Source organism: Solea solea, chromosome 17 (genome assembly GCF_958295425.1).
Source record: "Solea solea chromosome 17, fSolSol10.1, whole genome shotgun sequence".
In the NCBI taxonomy this organism is placed as follows: Eukaryota; Metazoa; Chordata; class Actinopteri; order Pleuronectiformes; family Soleidae; genus Solea; species Solea solea.
In genome coordinates this window covers 8,542,814-8,565,532 of record NC_081150.1, presented here as the reverse complement: position 1 = coordinate 8,565,532, position 22,719 = coordinate 8,542,814, and the positions used below count along the sequence as shown (strand labels likewise).

Genomic DNA, 22,719 nt, shown 5'->3' with positions numbered 1-22,719 from the left:
GTTGTGGATGAAATGTAATGTCAACACTAATGTTCTGCAACACTGGATTGGGGTTTGATGATTTTAAATTAGTTTTTATAGTAAATGCAATACTTTTAGTGTCACTTACCACTCATTTAACCCATACAGTAACACAGGACACAAGTACATGGACTACTAGGACACACAATAAGTATGTTGAGTTTATTTAGTGATTCACTTCAGATATTGTGTCAAAGTAATACACAAAACATTTTCCAACCTAAAAAGCCAGCAAGGGACCACATGGTGGAGTAGTGGCTACTTTGGTTGCCTTGAAGCAAAAAGACCTGGGTTCACAACTTGGTCTGACCAAGGGCCTTTCTGCATGGATTTGCAAGGTCCGCCCCCTTGGGGTTGTGTGTGCGTGTGTGTGTGTGTGTGTGTGTTTTCTCAAGGTACTCTGGTTTCCTTAGCTGGACACTCAAGGTGTGAATGTGAGAGTCCCGTCCAGGGATTACCTGCCTTTGGCTCCAGCTCTCTCTCATGAGGAAGCTAAAGAGGTAAGGAGTTAGGATTGAGCCATGGTAGCTCAGGGATAGGGCAAGTTGGAAGGTTGTGGGTTCAATTCTTGGCTCTGCTAGTCTATATGTGTCCTTGAGCAAGACATTTAACGCCATGTTGCAGTGTGTGAATGGGTGTGAAAGATGTGTGAGTGGGTGAATGGCAGCTCATCAAAATTAGTATGAGTAAAAGTTGCTAGAAATATAAATAACAAAGTAAAGATTACAAAGTAGATATGTGAATTTTGTACTTAAGTGCAGTAACAAAGTATTTGTACTTAGATACATTACAACACAGGTTGCAGGGTGCATGTTGCACTTGTCAAAATGAACAGAGCCACTGTTAATGTGATCAGTCACACTTGTGCTTTTCCTACCAAAACATGTCAAAATGGCTGCTGGCGGAGAGTGTGTTCATTCCACACTCTGTTTTTACTGCAAAGGTCTCTTTCTGAGACACAAGTGCATCACGTTTCTCGCTAATTCTAACAGACATCCTGACATATTTGGCATGTTAAAGTTCACAACATCACAACACAAAACTATTCAGCATGCCAGTTCATAATTTGTGGGTATGAGTGGATGAGAGGTGCCACACATGTAGTTACCTGTTTAAGATACAGTTCTCTCTCTCTCTCACACACACACACACAAAACAACATATTATTATCCTATCAGTGCTAAGATAATGATGCCTCTCTCTATTTCTTGTCTTCTTCTCACAATATATTTTACTTTTGTGTTTTTAAATATACACTATTTGTATTATTTAACAGTATTTTAAAATAAATTATTCCAACTTTTCTTTTTTATGTACCTTCCTTTTGATCATATTTTATTCATACAAAAAAAATTCATACAAAAAACTCTTTTTATCAACGTGTTATGGGGTTGTCATTTTTGTCTTGCAGTTCCGTCTCTGTGTTGTTTTAAAACATGTTTTGAAATGCTCCTGTACTGCACCTTGAATCTACCTTTGTGTGTATGTAAAAATGCTCTATAAATAAATCTGCCAGGTTAAAAACTTCCATCTCTGCCTCTTTCCTCCTCCTCCTCCCCTGACACCTGATGCTGCCGTGTAGAGTTACAACACACTAAGGAGTGTAGAGAAGAGGCCGGATAGCTTGTGGTTAACGTGATATAAAACAAACAGATAGAAAACAGGAGCTTTGTGTATTTGTCGATTGCATTGGTTTTGTTTGACATGAGACAAGACACGAGAGAGCGACAAAGGAAAGTGCTCAGTTGAGTGAATCAGCGTGTTCCAGCTGGTTGTCACCCACTCGTCAGGTAAATTGCAGTTTGATGTGTGTGTTATTATTCGTGATAATAATATTAGTGTTCTTTTTGTTTTTTTGAATTGACTGTATGCAGAATGTGGGAATATTTTTCAATCTCACTGCTAAATACAATGAATGAGCAGCACAAACGTTGGACTTCATTGCTCACCACAAACATAGTATGTTAGTATAATAAATACTGGGGTATGTGGTGAATTTGATAATGATATGCTGTCCTGTAACACAATGTACAGCATATAATATAATATATACAATATAATATTGTGAGCCTGCTGTCATTTTTGACCACATCAACCATAAATGTCAGAATGATTGTAAATTGCTAATGATAAAAATCCAATAACGGTTTTTAAACTTTAACTTAAGAATAAAAAAGCATGTTTAACTTAAAATGAATAAATCGTCACCAAAACTGAATAAAATATACAAATGTAGCCAACTGCAGTTTTATTCTGTACATTCTGTTCTTATTTATCATATTGATAATGTTTTATTTGGTACATATTCTGCATACATCTGTATATATTCATAAGGGGTATTTTATTTGATTTGACTTGCTTTTCATATATTATATGTATATATAATGACTTCTATTTTTGTAATATATGGTACTTTCCTTTTTGTAACTGTATGTCTCTTAATCTGGTATGGAGCAACTGTATGACCACACAGTTTCAACACAACTGATTCTGATTCTTTAAAATGCAACACAGCAAAGGTTTTGTCAACACAACACAATTTTGTTGTGGAGCAGAGTTTCTTTTCTCGCCTGATCTCTGATCTGTTCTCTCTATTGTTCTCTGCATGGCTGGGCAGAGCCATCTCATTATATTAAGTTACTGTAGTGTCCAGTCTGTCCTGACTCCTGACCAAAGACTGAAGCTCATGACAAGCAAATTCCACCATGTTCAGTGGCAGAGGAAATGTACATTTAATATGTAAGATTAATCTACAAGGTGTAGTTTGGACATCCTTTACAATCTGTACACAAGGATACAAGGTTTGAGGGTTGAAGGATGGCTAATGAACAGTGTTTTGCTGTCCAGATGGTTATGTCAGGGTAATTCCTGTCAGAAGGACTCGCTGCTAATCCTCCAGAGAATCTGCACTGGCTTGATCTTGTGCCCTGGATGGGGAACTGAACAGCTAACCTGCTGTAGCTCTTTGGCTGCAGGACACGGTTTCTGGGAGATTCGGTCGGATTCTCGACTCAAGTGCGGTGTGTTGGTTTACAGAGAGGACGCTGGTCTGAAGTCACGATAAAGGCAAAAGTGATCACTGGGACGAGCAAATGCATAGAGGAGAGATGTAGCACAGAAGAGAGCAAAGAGAAATAGATCAGGACAAGCTGACTTTTATAATCAGGTACATGTTTTTTTACTTGGTTTGTATTAGAGATTATGGATTATGGAGGAGTTACTATTAACAGAGCCCTGTTAAGTTTGTCTTTATTACAGTTACTTTACTTATTGTAAAGCTCAATTAATTGAGAGTAAAATGATCCATCACAGAGCCACAGTGAAACCAGTTCACTTGTTGAATTCATGTCTTTTGCTTTTTTTTGAAGAGCTCCAGGGATATGTCCTCCCTTACACAGCATGTATTGTTATTATTGTGGTACCGACTGAGGCTGCTAAAGGTCGAGGGGAAGGTGGCTTTAATTCACTTAGTTAGCTCTGTTTTGCAGGATTTGTGTGATTAAATGAGCTGACGTGGCTTGGTTTCCCTTCGCTATGATAACATGTAGAAAGAGAGACAATAAGAATAATACACAGATGTTTGCTGCCATATCCCTGCGTGTTGTTTGTTTCATCAAGTCTGTGAACAGGAATCAGCTGTGTCACTTTAACTAATCAGCAGATTAGATGAATACTGACTTTTTCTCCATCCTAAAAGTGGTACAAATCTGTAAAAATCAAATATATTTATTGAATTAAATGAGATAATAATCCCCAATTTCAACTGCATCTCACTCTCGTGTATGCTGCTGTATCTGATGTTTGCTGTGATGTGAAATAGGACCCAGGGTTCAGAGCAATGCTCCTGTTCTCATGCCCCTCTATTTCTCTTGTGTTTGTGTGCGTGCTCCTGCTGTGACCTGCTCCTCTGCTGGATCCATACTGCTCCTGTTTCTGGTGAGTCCACTGAAACACACCCTTCACTTACTATAGAACCACCTAGATGCAGAATGTGATGATTGACTGTCACTCTCTTCAGTTTACTATTAAAATACCTTTTTTAAATACCTCTCTGTTGTCAATTTATGTCACATAGTATTTATATTCCAATCGTAAAAACGTATCCACAGTTGTTTGTTGCTTTACGTCACATTAATGCTGTTTGCTCCTCCCCCTCGGTGGATGTCAAATCTCCACACTGCCTCACACTATAAGCCAATTACTTAGGCTTCTGTAATCTGGATGTGGTTATATATGTAAGAGGTGTGTGTGTGTGTGTTTGAGAGTGAAGAATAACTGAGTGCAGGCGAAGTAATTGACATAATCAATGAATGTGTCCATCATTATCAAAGATTGTATGTGTGACTTCAACACATATTTCTCCACTTAACTTTTAACAAATAACAACACAAACTGTCTCAAACTCTAAAACAGTCCATGTACAGTTAATGTGAAACGGGACTGTCTTCTGATTCCATAAGGCTTCAAGACATACCTATAGTAAATCCATATATGAAAAATAGAGATCAAAATCAGAGGTTTAATCTGTGCACAGTCAGTTAAATCCATTAATTCTGTGACTTGCTGTTGTATTAAGACAGTTGGCATCTCTAATTTTGCATCACTGCCTTCTTATTCCTTATTTCTTCTTCATCATCATCATCCCAACTCAGTGACTTGGAGAGCAGTTACAAAAAGATTGCCTCATCAACTGCTCACTGTTGATAACTGGCCATAAACAGCATATCTCAAATACTGGGCACAATTATATGGCACAATATATTAAAGTGAGTGTAAGATGAAACCATTGTCTGAATCAGAATCAGTTTTATTGCCAAGAAGCTACAGTATGGTGTTTTTGGTGCATACCAACCCCAATAACAAGAGGCAAATGGATCAACAAATTTAAATAAAGGAAGATTAAATTAGGAAACGCAATAACTGTACAATAATGAACACACAATTTATAATTAAAACTTAAATGTATATACATAAAAGTAGAAATATACACAATATTAACATATCTCTGGAAATTTGTTCAGCAGTTGCAGTACAGAGCAGATGTGCAAAATAAGAATAATTCCAATAATGTCGACAAAAAAAAAGAAAAGAAATTAAGATGATGTAATATTCATCCAATCCTCGTCCGAAAAAATTCTGGCCAGCATAAACCAGATGACAAATGAACAAGCGTCAACATTTTGCAGTAACACAATCTAACCTCTAGAGGGAGCTGCTCCGCCACGCCACCACTTCTACGTCTGCGTCAAAAATCCCTCCAACACGAATGGACAGTCCTGTTGACCAATCAGATGTTAGCATCTAATACAGTAATCCTTATGAGCCAATGAGAGGCGCCAAAAAGATGTTTTTTCACTGTATGGGCGGGTCTTAAGGATGATGGACACGTCTGCTTTGAACCTACTGGCCAGATTGTCTGTGTGTGAGGACAGAAGCTGTGGATTTTGGAGGCTGAAACAGTGAGGCGAACATTATTATTTTTGGAGGGGAACACAGCAAGTGGACACAGATTGGAAAAGTTCCTCTAATACGCATCGCTGGGAATTGCAACAGGTAATTAGAATTCTCCCCGTTTTAAATCACGTGATTTATACATCAGCGATTGCCGCTGCTTCAACGCTTTCGATATTTAGCGTCAAATGCAGTGTGGTTTTTTTTAGCGGTGGGTGGTAAACCTGCACCTAAAAACCGTAACGACACCTGAAACGGATAATCTAACGTAGAGCTTTCCGGGTGAAATCCCCGTTACTCCCCCCTTACCTTTCTTTCATGGCGCCTATCTTCTCCCATATTATCATCATCATCACCTCAACTCCTCTCATATCCCACTGTATCCCACGCGGGTGTGTTTTACGTGGATATTTTCAGCGTGGGAAGGGCTAGCTTGTGTTGAAACACGCGTGGTTTTATAAATGAGTAGTCCGCAGTTTTACGCTGTTGGTCGTGGTCGTATTTCCCGTTGTAGGTGAATTGTGCTGTCACGTTAGTCACATTAACGGTAGTTTGTTCCAGCCATGCTAATGCAGTCGTCACGCTGTTCAAACATCCGTCTCCGTTTTTTCGTTGTCTCTGCGGGACAATTCATTGCCAAAGTAAACTAGCAGCGGTTTCGTGGGTGTTTGAACGCATCACGGTGCTGAGAACAAGCACAACAATGTTGGATTTAAAGTGTTTTATCTGCTGTTGAGGTGCGTTTGTGTTCATTACCTTAACCTCCCGCTGTATGAGTAGCAGAACGAGAACACGCTGTTTACTGCCTTTTACAGTTTTTCATCCAGAGCCTTATTTACCTGTAGAGTATGTCCTTGTACATTCTTTCAAGTTGTATTATTTGATCTCCTTTTAACCTCCCTTTCTATATGTATGGAGTATTGTACTTTAATTTAATACTATTCTGATATATATTCTTATATTTATACATTCTTCAGTGTGTCTTATATTATGCTGCTTTAACTCAAAAAAAGTCCCAATCAATACAATTCTATCTGTCTAATGAAGCAACGTATGAAACTTTGAAATGCTATTTATCATTTTTTGGAAAGTTGTTAACATGAACAGCATGAAAAAACTAATTAACATATCATATATGCTAGGGATGGCACATACCACTTTTTCCCAGCAGATACCGATATCACAAAGTAGAGCATGTACCGATACAGATATCAGACCAATACAGTCATTTTCGACCTTTTAAACAATGACCAGCATTCAGAGCATTCAGAGAATGACACATTTGTGCCATTTCAACCTACTTCAAAGACATGATTCTCCAGCTGTGTGAAAATAAAAAGCCCACAGCATGACTCACCTAAAAACTTTTGTTTGCTGATTTACATTTTCTGTGCATTGTAAATGATATATAGTAGATATATAGGACTTTTGGATTGTATCGGCTGTAAAATTTGATTGGCTCATCCCTAATATATGCTATAAAACAAATAAATAAATAAATAAAGTAATGCACACTTATATGGAAAAAATACACAAATGCATACTGTGCATGCATTTAAATCCACATACACACATACTGAAGCAGTCTCATAATTTTCTTTTTTTAAATCATCATTCTTAAACCATACATAAAAGTCACGCCCGCCCCAAAAAAACTTTTCTACATTGGTTGGGCCTGGACACTGTTCATTAATTGTTTCTGAATTCAATTGTCTAGTAAGAATTCTAATGTACACATCATGAATTTAAATGATTTACTCTGTTATTGTGGTGTGATAAAGTAAAACATGGGCTGAGATAACGCGACACTCACTCAAATAAAGGGAGAACGGAGTTTGCTCTTAAACAATGAGGTCATCACTCTTATCAACCACTGACTGTCAGAGATGATGTGGTAAACGTGCTCTGAGTTTGACCACCACACACAAAACGCTCTATTAAGCAACAACTTAATATTTCAATTAGAACCAGATGATAATTTTCACTTTATGAGCAGCACACATGATCATTTGACTTGCTGCTGATTTGACCGTATATTGCCTGTTCAAATATCATACTTTCTCATGAACCTTTCAATGCCACTTGTCTGCTGACATGACTGTATGCACATGCAGTCCTTGACATGTGTGTGTTTCCCAGATCAACTCATAGAAGGTCATACTTTGACAGAAGGCAAGGCATTGTGTATTTCACAGACAGATAGGCAGACAGGTCAGCAAACTAACCAGCCACTCTGGACTGAGCTGAGAGTGTGCTGACATGTGCACAGTCAGTGGGAATTGAAAAACATATTGATTAATGCATCGAATCAATGTTGACACAGTCAGCCAGTTTGTTACTTGTAGATTTGTCTCTCTTTGATAAATCAAACCGGGCTCCCTGAAGTACATTATTAAAGGTGCCTCTTAAAATCTGCTGCTTTACTGTCACTGACACAGGCAGAATAATATTACAGTACCTCACCATGCAATTATGTCAGCATGTATTTATTGACCGCGCTCTTATAAATCGTCCTATAATTATGTGTCTGTGTGGCCCAGTGCTCAGTCACATTAATCAGTGTAGCTTAGATTTGGTGCCTCTGCAGGCCTTCCTGTCTTTTCTCCATTATGAGAAGGTAACGAGGGCAGACACAGTGTCATGTGCAATGGTGGTGCAATGTTATATTAGCATTGATTTTCCTTTCCTTATCATTTTTATTGTTTGCAAGGATTATTGGCATAGGGTGTGTATCACACATGGCCAGCGTACAGCACACTTTCCTGTGTGGTCTACGTAGACGTTTCCTGTGTGTGTTTGTTGTATGTTGACCTTCCATATGTTGACCACAGACTGTGACAAATCGTCAGAGTAAGAAATTATTGAAACATGTAGATAATGCTGCTTTAAAGGTCAAATTTGTAAAATTTAGGTGAAAAGATTAGACACAAAATGGCATATGTGAGAGTTATTAAGCTGCAGGATGCAACTTAAACAATAGATGTTGTTAAATCCTACACACTGTACCTTTTTAACGTGAATTAAACATCAACAAAATAAAATGAAGTGCAGTACAACAGTATGGATTATGCTCCAAAAAAAAGTTACCAGTGTGGATTTAACACTTCTTGTGAAGTCTTGGCAGCGATTGAACATGCTTCACAAGGGCTATTGTATTGTCTTCCTGTCAAGTAAATGGACTACATAATATGCATTTGATTATTTTTGTTACTGTATATGGTTTTGTTTAGCAGGAGGGATTCATGGTTTTGAAATCTTGGAGTGAAAGTCAGGAGTAATCATGTATAGTATGTCACTGTTGTGCACTTTTCCTGTCAGGACTCCCCTGTGTGTGTGTGTGTATAGCTGATCATGTTCATTCTCAGACTCCTGGGGGTGTGTGGAACAGTGGCAGCTCTGTCAAACCCACTAATGAGAGGACTTAATTGGTTGTTCTGGTGGGAGAATCTGCTCATTAAATGTAGCTGGAGCTAAGTCTTGGTTTGCTAGAATGTGATCATGATTTTCCCCCTTAATATTGCTGTCATCATATCCATTAATAAGGGATCCCTCAGTGTATGTTTTTGCATGTTGTTACAGTTGGTTACCTCTACCTAGTCTTTGATCTTTGTGTTGTAGAGCACTGTTAATTAAAACTGGAGAAACATAAACACAACATTGTCTAAGTTTAAGATGCTAAACATTACAATTAACAGTTTATCTGGAGTGTTGTATAGTTAAGAACGGGGGGAAAAACTAAAATTAATGGAGAGGAAGTGAGTACAAGTGAAGGAGAGACTGAATGAGAGCGACACAGATATTGCTTAATCATTCAGAAAGACTATGGGAACATCCCTGCGTGTGTGTGTGTGTGTGTGTGTTTTCATCCCGACCTTGTGCGTTCAACAGGACCCAAACATGTCACATCAGCTCAGACACACACAGATAGCCCTACTGTTCCACAGCAGGTTAAATGACTCGTGGTGACCGTGTTTTTCGAAAAGTAGAAAGTACAAAACAAAAATCAATCCTCCGTCTGAAGCACAAAGTCACAAATCAAATTCATTGAGTTTTCTTTGTCTTGTTCCAGTCTATGCATGTGTTTGCTTCTTGCTTAAAGCTGAATCCGTGGCTTTCATGTCTTCTGTTGTAGTGACATTGAAAGAGTCTCAACAATTATCAAAGTAGACATATTCTGGTGTGCCATAATCAGCTGTGACTGCCGTGTATTAACTTGTCACATTCAGGTCTGCCTAAGGCCAACGGGCACCACATCATTCAGATTCACACACACAGAAGATCAGAGGATGGATGAATGGAAACTGAAATGCATCGCTGAGCTCATTTCTGAGAGGGCAGAGTGAGGGAAGGACGGGAGTGGAGTGAAAAGATAGAGATGTTGAGGATTTGTGTGACGGTTGGTGGCTAAATAGTCATCATTAAGATTAAAGTCAGCATGTTTACATTAGTGATACTCTGGTCTGATACTGGTCAAAATCACTGAAGCAGGTGGACACACTCTACATGAAAATGTACTGAGTGTTCTCTTTGTTGTGTTGAGCCAATAAGTGTAACAGAGGTAAATGTAATGGAGTTTGACTGTGCATTTTAATTGTTGTGCCAAGAATGGAGACTTATTGTTAAATGAGAGGATTTATTAGAGGAGAATGGTAACATTTTACTTCAAAGAGGGCACTAACTGCTTTCACCCCAGGTCCCCAGCAAGTGTCCAGCTCTGAAAGAAGCGATGGAATAAAACCAGAGGGAGAGCGAGTGGGCCTGTGGCTTTGGCAGGAGGCCAAACATAGTTAAAAACAGATTAATCAGCACAGGGTCACATTCTCACAGAGAGGCTGAAGAGAAGAGGGCAGAGCCCTCATCTTTTAAAGGGTGCATCTAGGTTGGCCTCAACAAAGGAATAAAATCTTAAAATTTAAAATCTGTTTTACCAAGAAAAGCTGTGAAAAAGGCAACAAGGAAAGAATTTTATCTTGCAAAAGTTGTTTTAATTGTCACGTTCAGTCAAATATCCTCAACTTTTTTTTTTTTTTTAAATTAGTGTTCATTTAAAATCAGCATACATATTTTCCATGTTGTCTTTTTTATAAGTTGCATATTAATTGCGTTACCAATTCTTCCATCGCATGATTGATGGATTCACCCACCCATCTATTAACACAACAATTCATTTAAATTATTCATTATGTGTTGACCCATTGTTGACTAATTTGTTCAGTCATTCAGTCTGTCCAAAAAGTCCAAAAGGATCACATGTAAGAGAAGAGAGACATTGGAGTAGAGGGGAGGAAAAGGAAGTGAGAGGAGTGTCTGGGGCAAGAAGGTTGACAACTTTGCGAGCTTGCTCTCATTAGGCGCTTTTCAGAGGCTCTGAAGTTTGTAAAGCATGTTGGACAGTGTGTAAAGGACCCAGTGAACTCTGTTTGTGTGTGTGTGTGTGTGTGTGTTAGAGGGAGATTCAGACAGACAGAGCAGCATCATTTGCTCGTATTGCCCACTGATCAGGGAATGATAAGCTGGAGCTCAAAAATGATTTATCCTGGATAATTACTATGATGAATTAAATAAAAACACTGTATTTACTCATGTATACTCGTTAGTTTTCACCCCTGTCATTTTTAGTTTGTCACAGTTGTTTCCTGTTGTATGAAACTTAGATGGGTGTGTGCCTGCATGTTCAGACTAAGGACCTCTATGTATCTGTGTGTTTAATGTTAATGGGGCAGTTAAGTGGACTCTGGGGACAGGACACCAGTCAAAGAGCGTGGCCAGATGCACCTCTGAATCACAATGTTATGTACTACATGTTACTTGTATAACATGGCAAGGTTAGCTGGCAATGGACTTGGAAACTAGTAAGATTTCAGACTCTGACAGATCAGTATTATGAAAAGTTGTGAATGTGTTACTGTACACCATTTTTTTGTTTGAACATTTTGACGCCACCTTCATTTTTATTTGGGATTAATAAAGTACGCTGCCGTTGAAAAAGCAATTAATTCACAATTTGGACACAGCCAAGGTGACCTTTTTTTTATACAACTGTAAATGTGTTATACACTCACAAGGCTTCATATTATTGATTTCCCTGAGTCCGAAGCTCTTCTTCCCACATTGTGGACCAAAAAAATGTGAGAGCCTTTCACAAAGACTGAATAAAAAAAAACCTTTTATAAGAAAACCTATTAAGTTACAGAGGTTAGTCAAACAAAGGCCGGTGAGTAGAAGAGGCCAGACTTCATTTCTCTGTTTACTTGGTTGTCCTGCCAACATAAAACCTACTCGTGATCATCACTTTTCCTGATGATCACTCGGAACAACGCTGTTCAGAGAGTACGATGGAACAGATGTTTCTATAGTGACAGGTTTGTAATGAAAGAGACAAATACTTAGACACATGTGACTACAATGAAAAGATGGAAGGATGGGAAAATTACTTGTGCGGTGGGAGAAGATGCCCTGTGCTACACTTCCTGTTTTCTGGCCAGAGGTTAGAGGTCTGTGGTCTGGGATGAACTGATATTGGGTCCCTAAATAACTTGTCTGCTCATGTCAAAGACCTCCTCAAGTGCAGCATTTTTCAGATAATGATGTGAGAGCGTGTGTGTAGGTTTAAAGAGAGCGTGTTCTCACAGTAACTGAGAAAACAGAGTAACGCTGTGAAAATGAGGACACCTCGTGATCTGCGTGAGGGGAATGCCTAATTTTAGATTTAAAGGTTAAGGGTAGTTGTCAGGTGGATGTGACTTGGTGATGTGCTGCTTCAGAATAAGTGCTAGGAGTGAGGAGGTAAGGGGGTAGAGCATCGATGAGTTGAGTTGGTGCATCACTGTGTGTGATCACCATATTTGGGGGGAATGGATTGTAACGCTTTTAGTGTGTTCTAATGAAAAAATAATGATCCACTCATCGATGGTAAACTTTGTACCACAGGATATGTTCACTTGCTCTGCATCAAGACAGCTGCAATGAGCACAAAGCACCTGTTGCTACCGCCTTCTATGGGATATATGTTGCCATAGTAACACCACACCCACCTCTACCAGAGAGAGAGCGAGCTGTGCAGTTTCACTAGTGGTTTCACTGTCTTTCATTTCCTTGCACTCACACACTGCAGTTAGTGCATGCTTTCTCCCTCCACTCCATTTTGTCTTTTTCACTCCTTCACTCACACACACACACCTCTGCTCTTGTTCACTCGTGTGACTGACCAGCACTCGCCTGCAAGTTCACACGAACTGGCCACTTGCGCCTGACTGCTTTAATCGTTGAATAGAGGAGTTTAGCAGTTCACAATAGTAGTTTTGAGCTGACCCATTATTCTTGCATGTCAGGGAGGGGGGGTGTCTGACAACCTTTCTCTATTTTCCTCTTTGACGGCGGTATATCCACCGTCAATTATACATCGGATAATATCCATGAATATCAGCAAATGCGTAGTATAGTTGACAACATTCTTGGAATGTTTTACAGTCCTGAGAAGTTAACTGGAAGAGCATCTCTTGTCGTTTAAGAGTAAGAGTTTGCAGCTGACACCAGCAGTTACACGCTGACAGTAATAACACAGTAACAGCAGTAATGATAAAGTGTTGTCTTCCCCTAAGCCTCACTTATAAGATGACCTTTCATTTGCTAAGCTCAAGTCTAAGGCAACAAGGGGACACTGGGAGGTAAGGCAGTGAGATTTTGTTGTCACGCATAGATTGTGAGTAGAAGCAGAGACAAAGGCTCGCTGTTCATTTTAAAACACTGCTTTAAACTAAAAAAGATCTCTGTTGCTCCTCATCCGAAAGATTTGTATCCAAGGAAACAAAAAGTATTTCCAAAGGGCGCTGTTTGTGTTTTGTGGACACCGGTCAGAAGCATAATGAAAGTGATGCATTCTGAAAATAAAATAATATGAGTGTGGACTTATCCAGAGAGTTGGATGAAGTGGTAAATGGATCTACATGCGGACAGACGCACACAAACGTACACAGGGATTATCCTTTGTGTAATCCTCAGTGTCAGAGTGCAGTGTAGAGCAACAGACATGTTGGGAATTTTCACACCACTCGTGTTTTAGTATTTGTGTGTGACTGTGTGTAATTGGAAAGACAAATCCATCGCTAGGGTGTTCATCAGGGATTATAAGAGTACATGTATGTAAACATTTGGAGTATATTTGTGCTTCCATGTGTTTTGAAGTGTGTGTGTGTGTGTGTGTGCAGCTCTCATGGTGTGACAGATGGACAAATAGTACAAGAGGACAGCACAGATTAGGATTCTACCCCCTGTGTGTGTGCACAGTTATTTCAAAACCAAACTAGGGCTCTCTGTTAGCTGTTGGAATATTCTGTAAAGCCATTGGCTTGCTGCATGAAGATTTTGGATGTTCCAGTGTAGGGCTGAATGATTTTGAATTAGTATCTTATTGAATATTATTTTTGACAGGCATTGTGATTGCGTTATGATTTGTGATATCAGAGGTAATGGTCATTTTTACATCATTTGAAAAACATATTTAAAAATGATTACTGTGTGATACTTGTGTTCTCTTCATGCATATACTGTAGTACACCTTAAATCACACATCTGAAGTATTGCTGTTGTTGTACAGTTAGCTAACAGAAAAGGTTTGTATTAATCACAATTCGCATCACTGATGTCCTTTATATACAGTACAGTGGGGTCCAAAGGTCTGAACCAGACAATGTATAGTGCTGCACTGGTCCATGACGCAAGGTCAGATTTAAAATATTTCATTTTACATATCAGGTCCCCACTCTCCAGATTATAAATGTATTTGATGTGAATTTCTCTCATCTTAAAGTGAGAAAAGCTATCAGCAAATTGTCAAAATTGAGCACAGTGTAATCAGGATCACAGTGTCAGAAACTGTGTCATCTCTTAGTCACTTGTTTCAATGAAGTACCACTCCTAGTGCAAAGCTTGGATTGCACATTTGTGTAAATATACACTGTAGGTGGATCCACACCACGTTACCCATGCACACTCCAAATACAGCTTATAATGTGTTATTATGCCAACATGTTTACACCTTAAACACCCAGGCTGGTTAAATTGGTTTCTGGAATATTGTTCGCATCTTATTTTTTTATTGTGCCCTCTGTGAAAAGTTAATCTATTGGTCCATTTAGTACTTCTGATGTGGCTAAAGGTGTTTCTTTTCTCTTGAATTGAAGGATGCTTGGATGGATAGTGCTAAATATTCTGCTATATATGCAGAATTAATTTGAATAAATTCTCTGTGCAGGCAGCGAACACAGTTACCGAGTTGACTGTAGTTATGGAGTTGCAGATCTGTTGGGTGTGGTGCATGATGGAGAGAGTGAAAAGTAGGTGCTGCAGTTCCTGTAGGTCCACCACATAATATCTGATGTGGTTTGGAATGGATTTAGACAGAGTCATAATTTCTATTGTCACATCCATGTCCACTAATCTCTATTTTTGCTGTGGCAATATCTTGTCTCCATTGGGATTTATTGTAGTCCATGGAAGTCATTTCCACAGAGACACGTTCCTCCCTTCTGTACCCCCTCTAGAGTGAGATGGGCGGGGTTGCATGTTGTTTTTATTGTATTAAATGTTGTCATATCTGCTTGACAAAGAAGTAAACAAACAAGAACACTGATGTCAGAAACTTGGATCCATCCCTTCTCTTTCTCTGTTGACTTTTGCTCTCTATCCCGTGTCTGTCTCTCTCATAAAATTTTATCTCTTGGCCACAGACCACGTCATGCAAATGTTGCTATGACAACAACCCCTAAAGCCCAGTCAGACAGCAATAAAGTTGTAAGTGGAGTAGCTGTCGTGTGTGTGTGTGTGTGTGTTTTTTCTCGACTGGTGCAGCTGCAGTGTGCATGGGGTAAAAACATCAACACTCTAAATATGCAAATAAGAATATGGTCTCTCATATGGGGAATAAGACGGCTTAAGTTTATATTAATGTCAGATTAATGTCACTGTTCAAAAGACTGTGAAATGTTTTATCAACAGTACCAATGGATTGAAACAAGTAAACAAGACTCGTGTTGCAGTCCGAACTTGAAGAGATGTGTTATTAAAAAAATGTTTAAAAGTATTAGATGGAAAAAGTCTGTTTCTGATCAATATTCAGAAGGAATGAAGTAACAGATTGTTGACTGACTGAAACTAAGATGTCGCAAGAACAGTTAACCCTGCACTCTATTCTGTGAGGAGGATGGAGGGAACAGCTGAAGTGTGGTCTCCATCCTTATAATTTGTGTCCATTTGTAATGTGGCACAGTAGGTGGGGTTTCCATCTTTCTCTCTCTCCTTCATCAACCATCCACGTTCCACTCCCCTGTCTCTCTCATCTTGCTCTTTTCTAATTCTTCCTCACCAGCTCCACCTCCCATCCCTACTCCTCTCTGTTCTCTCTGGTTTTCTGCCCTCATTTCTGTCAGCGATCGTCTCTCGGGGGGGGGGGGGGGGGGGGGGGGGGGGGCGGAATGGAGCACTGAGGGAGGCAGGAGAGATGACGGAGAAGAGAAAATGGCAATGACAGTTTGTAGGACAGGCATTTTCTTGGAGGTGGGAAAGTAAAGGTGACGGAAGACAACATGAACGGAGAGACATAGGCAGAGAGAGATCGAAGAGCAAAAAGAAATTGAGAATTCAGGATGGTGACAAGTGGCTAAAGGAAAGGAGTTACAGGAGAGAAAGAACCACAGACAACAATCGGTAAGGCTGTTGGTCTTGTCCATGATGATTCATTTATCCATTCATTTTATGCATAAGGGCAAAGTCTAACCTGTAGACTGTTGGAGAGCAGGTGGTTAAATAGCCGTAGGGTGTAAAGATGACTAATCTGAAGCTTTAAAGGACCAATCAAGGTCATTTGTGCTTGTCTAACACTGAGACTGACATTCACTTCATGTCCATATACAATTATGTGATTATGTCATTCAGGAGGACTACAGTGATTGTCTCAGTATATATGGACTGGGGGAGCAATTGACTTATTGACTGAAGTATGTCTGCCCCCTCCTACGCCAGGTGGCGCCACGCCCCCTTTCAGTTTGTTAGCATTATGCAGATTTATACTGGTTTGCCTAGTTTTTAGCATGTCGAGTGCCATTCCCTGGCTTGAATTTCACCACGTTTTTGTCGCGGTTGTCGTCTTCTTTTGTGAACTGGCCTCCTCTATTATATCCTGGTGTTGGCTAAGGGTGGAAACTGTGGTGCATGAGGAGAGCCACCAGGCCAGCAGGGGTCTGACTACATGCAGTAGTCATTTGACTCCCAATCACATTATCTGGGTGTGTTTTTGATTGGATTTTGTCCGGTTTCTGTCAGACTAACATAATGATTCCCTTTTCTCTGATGTCATTTAAAAGCACTGACTGAAAAGAGAATAGATCAGTTAACTCGAACAAAACTTTAAAGTTTTACTGCCTACTGAATAAACTACTAAACCAAGTCTCAAGTATCATGAATATATGTATGCTTTCAGATAATTATAAGATTAGTATCTTATACTAGGAGGATTTTGAATAATGCAACACTTGCCTTTTAGATAAATTGTACATGATGGAGCCAAGTTACAGGAATACTGTTTTTCCTGTTTTTCCTGGTTTTCCTGCCATAAAACATTCCCTGTGTATATGATGCATCACTGTGTGTACATATAGGAGGGAAGGCTGTTATGATGCCATCGCCATTGTTTATATGGACTGTGGGAAGAAGAGGGAAACGGGAGGGGTTTCAGGGGGACATAGTGTGAGTGGGTGATTGGAGGAGAATGAAAGGGTGCCTGGAAGAAAGGGATAGAGAGAGAGGGGGGAGTGCAGAAGATTTAGTGGAAAAGGTGAAAGAGGCACCCATGTGCTGGAAAGTAGGTGAGAACAACTGAAAGAGATGGAAAGAGAGAGGAAGAAGACAGGAGAAGGGAGAGAGTTAAAAAGTTTCAAGAGAGGTAGAACAAGGTTCCTGGTGTTTAACAGTTGAGGGCTGGTTTGAAGCAGGCCCTAAGTGGCCATGACAAACATCTTGCAAAAACCTACAATCTGATGCCAACTCTCTCTGTCTCTCTCACCGTCTTTGTCTGTCTCTCTCTCTCTCACACACACAAACACAAAAATTTCACTTGAATAGCATCCTTTGTGGGGACTAAATTATTGAACACATGCATCACACTAACCTCTCTAATTTGATGGCTGGAGCTGCTTCTCTTTGGTGCGTCCTCTGATGTCAAATGGAAGTGATGATAATGATGATGACACTCGCAGCTGTTTTTGTAGATTTGAATCTACTCACAGCAGTCAGTTCCTCAAAGATGAAGAAAATCCTCGTGACATACAGCCAGTTTTGTAGAACTAAACCAGAGGGATGTTTGTCGTCTCAAGCCTTTAGCCCTTTGTTGCTTCCCAGCTCATTGCTTTTGTAGAGTGGGTTTTCTGGTTTCCACATTTAGCAGCTAAAATAATACATTATGTTCAGTTTCCTTTGTTTACTTTTCATATCCTGAAACATCTCTCCAAACGCCTGAAGGATATTTGCTTGTTCATCAGCATATCTCATAGCAAGGCTTTTGTTCTTGCAGAACAGGAACATGCACGTCGCTCACACACAATGCACAATTTTAAGATTTTTCTAACAGCTCTGCAACAGTAACCAGGCACTGCTTCCACTCAACACACTTTGCTTGGGCTTCTTTTGGGATGACTGAGAAGTCCCCGTTGTTTCTCTCATTGTAATACACTCTTCGTGCAGCACGCGATGGTGTTGTTTCAGGTGGTGAAACATGTTTGTTGTGCTACCTTGCTTCGTCGCAATTTTTGCCAAGCACGACCTGCACAACACCTCGCTCTGGTTGACATCATCCTTTTTAAATCTAAAATACGATGATTTATGTTTTGGCACAAAATCGCCACCGGCCGCATTATCTTCCACGCTCATGTCACTTTCTTTCCCGCTGTGTATGTCGTGTGTGTGTGTGTGCGTCTCAGTGTCCGTCTCCCTCCCGCCCTCCTATGTTTGTCATTGGTTGGCTTCAGCTGTCGATCCACAGCAAGCATGAAATAAGGTTTGTGGTTGGCTGGCCGCAGTGGTGCATTCAAGGGCAATCGTAAAAATGAAGTTTATTGTGCCAGAAATGTACATGTAGGGCGAGCGCGGGGGAAAATCTTTATTGTTTATATCGTTGCTTTTGCGATATGAATATCTTGAATGTTCATATCTAGATATCGATACGATAACGATATATCGTTCAGCCCTACTCTCTATGGGCATCTCTCCTCCTCCCCTCCCTAGCTCATCACCCCATCAGGCCTAAGGAGACCTGTTCTATTTTTACACCGGCCCCCGCCCTACACACATCCACTGCTGAGCACTCTGTGGATGTGTGTGTGTGTCCTCTCATTGAAGGTGGCATGGCAGAAAAGAGCAAGTCAGAGTAAAACGGTCTGGGAGTAAAAATCTTATGTAATGAATAATAGAGAGGGGGGGGGGGGGGGGCAGAGAGCTATAGTGTGTGTGTGTGATGGAAAAAAATGGAATTAGAGAGATTCAGGACAGTGACTTAATAGAGTATGAATCATGCCTAACCTTCAGCCTGAAGCTGGGTACAATCGAACACACACACACACACACACACACACACACACCCACCAGAGTGAAACAGGCTGTGTATGCAGGTACACTGCAAATCCTGACCTCAACAAGCCCTCAAGACCAATGTCATGGTCATCTAGTGTTATCACCAGATTAGTGTCACACTAAATAACAGTGTCTGTTGCTTTGATTGGGTGTGCGTGGACAGAGCTGCCAAAGATATTTGGGTTGAAGAGTGTGTGTATGTGTATGTGTTGACCACAGCTGCGGGGGTAATAACATTGACTCAGTCATTAAGAATTCAGTCAATTCACCCTCTTCTGCGAGTTAAGTGCGCTGAAGTGTGCGACTGCTTGTAACCAGCTGTTGACCCGGATGAAGTGTGTTGTGTGTTGTGTGTTGTGTGTGTGTGTGTGTGTGTGTGTGTGTGTGTGTGAGACATCAAAACTCTTGCGTTTTTGTCTTCTTGCGTAAAAAGAGATGGCCCAACCCAAAAGCTAATGTTTCAAACTGCTATGAGCTCATGTGCTAACTACTGGGAGACAAAGGGCCAGGATATCAGCTCTCTTATATCAGCCTAATATTGGACTGTGGTTTTCTATTGCATTTGTGACAAGGTACCTACCATAATAGCCAATCCCAGCTTACATAGCGCAAAAGGCGGGGTACGACCTGGACAGGGCGCCAGTCCATTGTTGGGCTGAACACTAATGTCGCTCAAAGCTTAACATGACCATGTGTAGCTCATTTATAAAATATATGCCAGGGTAAAATCAACCTTACATGACATAAAAAAGTAATGCTGCTGGCAAAAATCAGTGGGGCAGTCTTTTTTCAGTCAAAGCGAGTGACATTCTTAACCAAAGCAACTCGTATCATTCTCAGCATTAAGATGTATCCCAGAATATACAAATGAAAAGCATACTATTTAAACCATCCTATTTGATTTGTTTGAAATCTAACACCTCTCCATCACTTTCCCTTTCTCTCCCTGCAGGTTGATCTGTCACCATGACAACAGAAGTGGGCTCTGAGACAGAGGTGAAGGAGAAAGCAGAGGAGTCGGCTGATCAGCCGGACCAATCGGAGAAGGCAACAGAAGAAACCCAGGAAGTAGCGAGCGCTGAGGGAGAGGAGAAGGGGAAAGAGAAGGAGGGAAAGGGAATATCTAAATTCCTGCCAACATGGCTTAAAAAGCAGAAATCTCTAAGTCAGGTACAGTAAATTCTCTCTGCTATTATCACTGAATAAAAAGCATCGTTAATTAATTATTTTAGCACAACTGGGAATGAATTGATGAGTATACATATTAGTTTAACTGACATGTCCTACTCAAGACATGTGATGCTCAAGCATGTCTTGAATAAACCTGCCGTAATAGACCTTTTTCACAACAAAGAGTTCCATTTTAGAACCAGGGTCATAGAAGTAGATCACACTAAATACTTGACACTTAAAACCTATAGAAGCTGGGGTTTCTTTTTCTAAAATATTTGTAAATGTTCTGGGTGTGTCCCAGTAAAGTGTTTATTGGTATCATTATAGTGTTGCTCAAACAACAGATCTAATGGTGGTCAAAGACTGTTGCACACGACTGTATGTCCGCTTTGTAATGTCTCTGTTTTCACAATATTGTCTTCCGTTGACTTCTGAAGACTTCTCCAACCAAGGAGGCGGCACTCAAAGAGGAAGCCATTAGTGTGGAGAAGCAGGAAGAGGAGGGGCCTGCCCCAGAAGTGAACGGTCTCGCAGATGAAGTGCCAGAGAAGGAGGCAGTAAAGTCGGAGCAATTGAAGGAAAAAGAAGAAAAACCTCATTCCAAAGCCAGCACGGACACTGAGGTACTGATTACATACTGTTATAACTGCTCTCCACAAGGAAAAGTGAAATAGACTGAAGGACTCCCTCAGGCTTATTGTGTCCACACACAAACTGACATATATAAATATTTGAAATTTAGCAGTTGACAGATATGGATTTTTTTGGACATGGGTTTTCTTGTGTCTTCTGTCTTTGGTTTATCTTTAGAAATCAGTGCAGCTGATTGCTCGTATATGATGCAGATGTTTTTGGGGGAATACATTTGGTCAATTTCCTTTTGTTTTTCCTCCGTCTGATTTAATATAAGAATTTAATAACCAATGATTCACAAAATGGCTTAACTTAAATAAACATAAAACATTGCACAGGACTTGATGTCTTTCCTCTCCACTTTGCATTTGGTGTAACCATACAAATATGAAAAACTAAACTTTCTCAAACAGTTTTTGGATTTTATCTTTTATCAATATTATGAGCTCAAGAGTGCATAAACGTGCATTATTTTTTATAATCAACGCCGATTATGAAACAAAACGATTTTATTGATTACCCTGAATAACATCAGATATTTGTCACATAGCCTACATTAAAGATTGCATGGAGTAGTCACAAGGTGATAAAAAGTATTTTGCAGGAGCAAATTTTGTCCTCTGTCTGACACATATTTTCACAATTCTCAAACTCTTTGAAGACACTTTGGTGATTCACAGCTGTGCAAACAGAATCTTTTAAAGTGCTGCACAGCCTGGGGAGGGTGGGAGATTGAAACATTGCTCCCTCACACACACTCACACACATACACATACACACACACACACACGCAGACACACACACAAACTATTCCAACCACTAATCACATTAAGCCACGCGGGCCCACCCAGTGACATCAACATTACTATTACCAGGTCAAATAAAAATGCCTGATGCAAGAGCAGATTCACAAGAGATGGGAAATCACATAGGGAGACTGGTAGAGAAAGCAGCGATCTCTCTTGTTTACTGTAGACAAACAGATTTAATGAACAAATGCTGACTTTTTTTTTAGAAGAATCTGAAGGTTTTACGTGAAAGGGCACAGTGGACGACCCTGTGAGCATCTGTGGTTTAACATTGCTTTTCATCTCATCCTCTGAACTCCTATCAGCCTGCCAAGGAAGAGAAGGTGGATGAGAGTGTTGAGAAAAGTCCTGAAGAGACCAAAGAGACAACAGAGGGACAAGGAGTAGAGGAAGAGAAGAAGGAGCAGGAAGGAGAAGTGCAAGGTGAAGGGGAGGGAGGAGGAGGAGGAGAAGAAGGCCAGACCTCCATTTTCCAGTCTCCCCTTCGTCTGGTGAGGAAGACCAAGATGAAACTGGTGGTATGCCATGTGACGCTACTGGATGGGACAGACTTCTCCTGTGAGGTGGAGGTAAGACGCTGGAGCATACATTATAATTTAACATTAGAATTTAGTGTTTTTAAACTTTGTTGTTGCCTAATGTTACACTGCTTTGTCTGCCAGTGCTGCTGTCAATTGTAAAAGCAGCCTCACCACATTTCCTAAACATCTGTTAATGTAAGAAAAACAAGTGCTCAGAGTTTAGTTCTGTTCTGATCACATGAGATCAAACCAATGCATCATTGTTACCATGTGAAAGTCTCCCAAGATTTTTGGACGACAGACGTGTGTGTGTGTGTGTGTGTGTGTGTGTGTGTGTGTCATCCAGTGACTTCATCTTGCGGTCCACCCAAACACGGCACTGTGATCGCCTTACACGATGTTTGGCCGTGCTACTATGATGATTGGTCAAATTAGAGAAGAGAAAAAATGGTGATTGGACAAAAATGTTCAGTCAGGCATTCTTGCAGTAT

At 40.2% G+C, this 22,719-nt stretch overlaps 2 protein-coding genes across 19 annotated transcripts in view; one reads left to right on the top strand and one right to left on the bottom strand.

The window, feature by feature from the left end:
- The window catches only part of itpkb (inositol-trisphosphate 3-kinase B), a 33,767-nt gene extending 28,508 nt beyond the window's left edge, over positions 1–5,259 (bottom strand). The window contains exon 1 of the mRNA XM_058613288.1: positions 5,222–5,259. The gene's annotated coding sequence lies outside the window, so the exon portion shown is untranslated. The remainder of the gene's footprint in view (positions 1–5,221) is intronic.
- A 159-nt stretch (positions 5,260–5,418) lies between these two features.
- The window catches only part of epb41l2 (erythrocyte membrane protein band 4.1 like 2), a 46,252-nt gene continuing 28,951 nt past the window's right edge, over positions 5,419–22,719 (top strand). For 13 of the 18 annotated variants that reach the window (XM_058613284.1, XM_058613283.1, XM_058613278.1 and 10 more), the window contains exons 1-4: positions 5,424–5,574; positions 20,045–20,262; positions 20,703–20,888; positions 22,013–22,276. In XM_058613284.1, the coding sequence (XP_058469267.1) occupies positions 20,059–20,262; positions 20,703–20,888; positions 22,013–22,276 (654 nt within the window). In that variant the 5' untranslated portion in view covers positions 5,424–5,574; positions 20,045–20,058. Of the gene's footprint in view, positions 5,575–16,090; positions 16,177–20,044; positions 20,263–20,702; positions 20,889–22,012; positions 22,277–22,719 lie in introns of those variants that run through there. The other 5 variants (XM_058613276.1, XM_058613277.1, XR_009233654.1 and 2 more) reach the window with 4 other exon arrangements.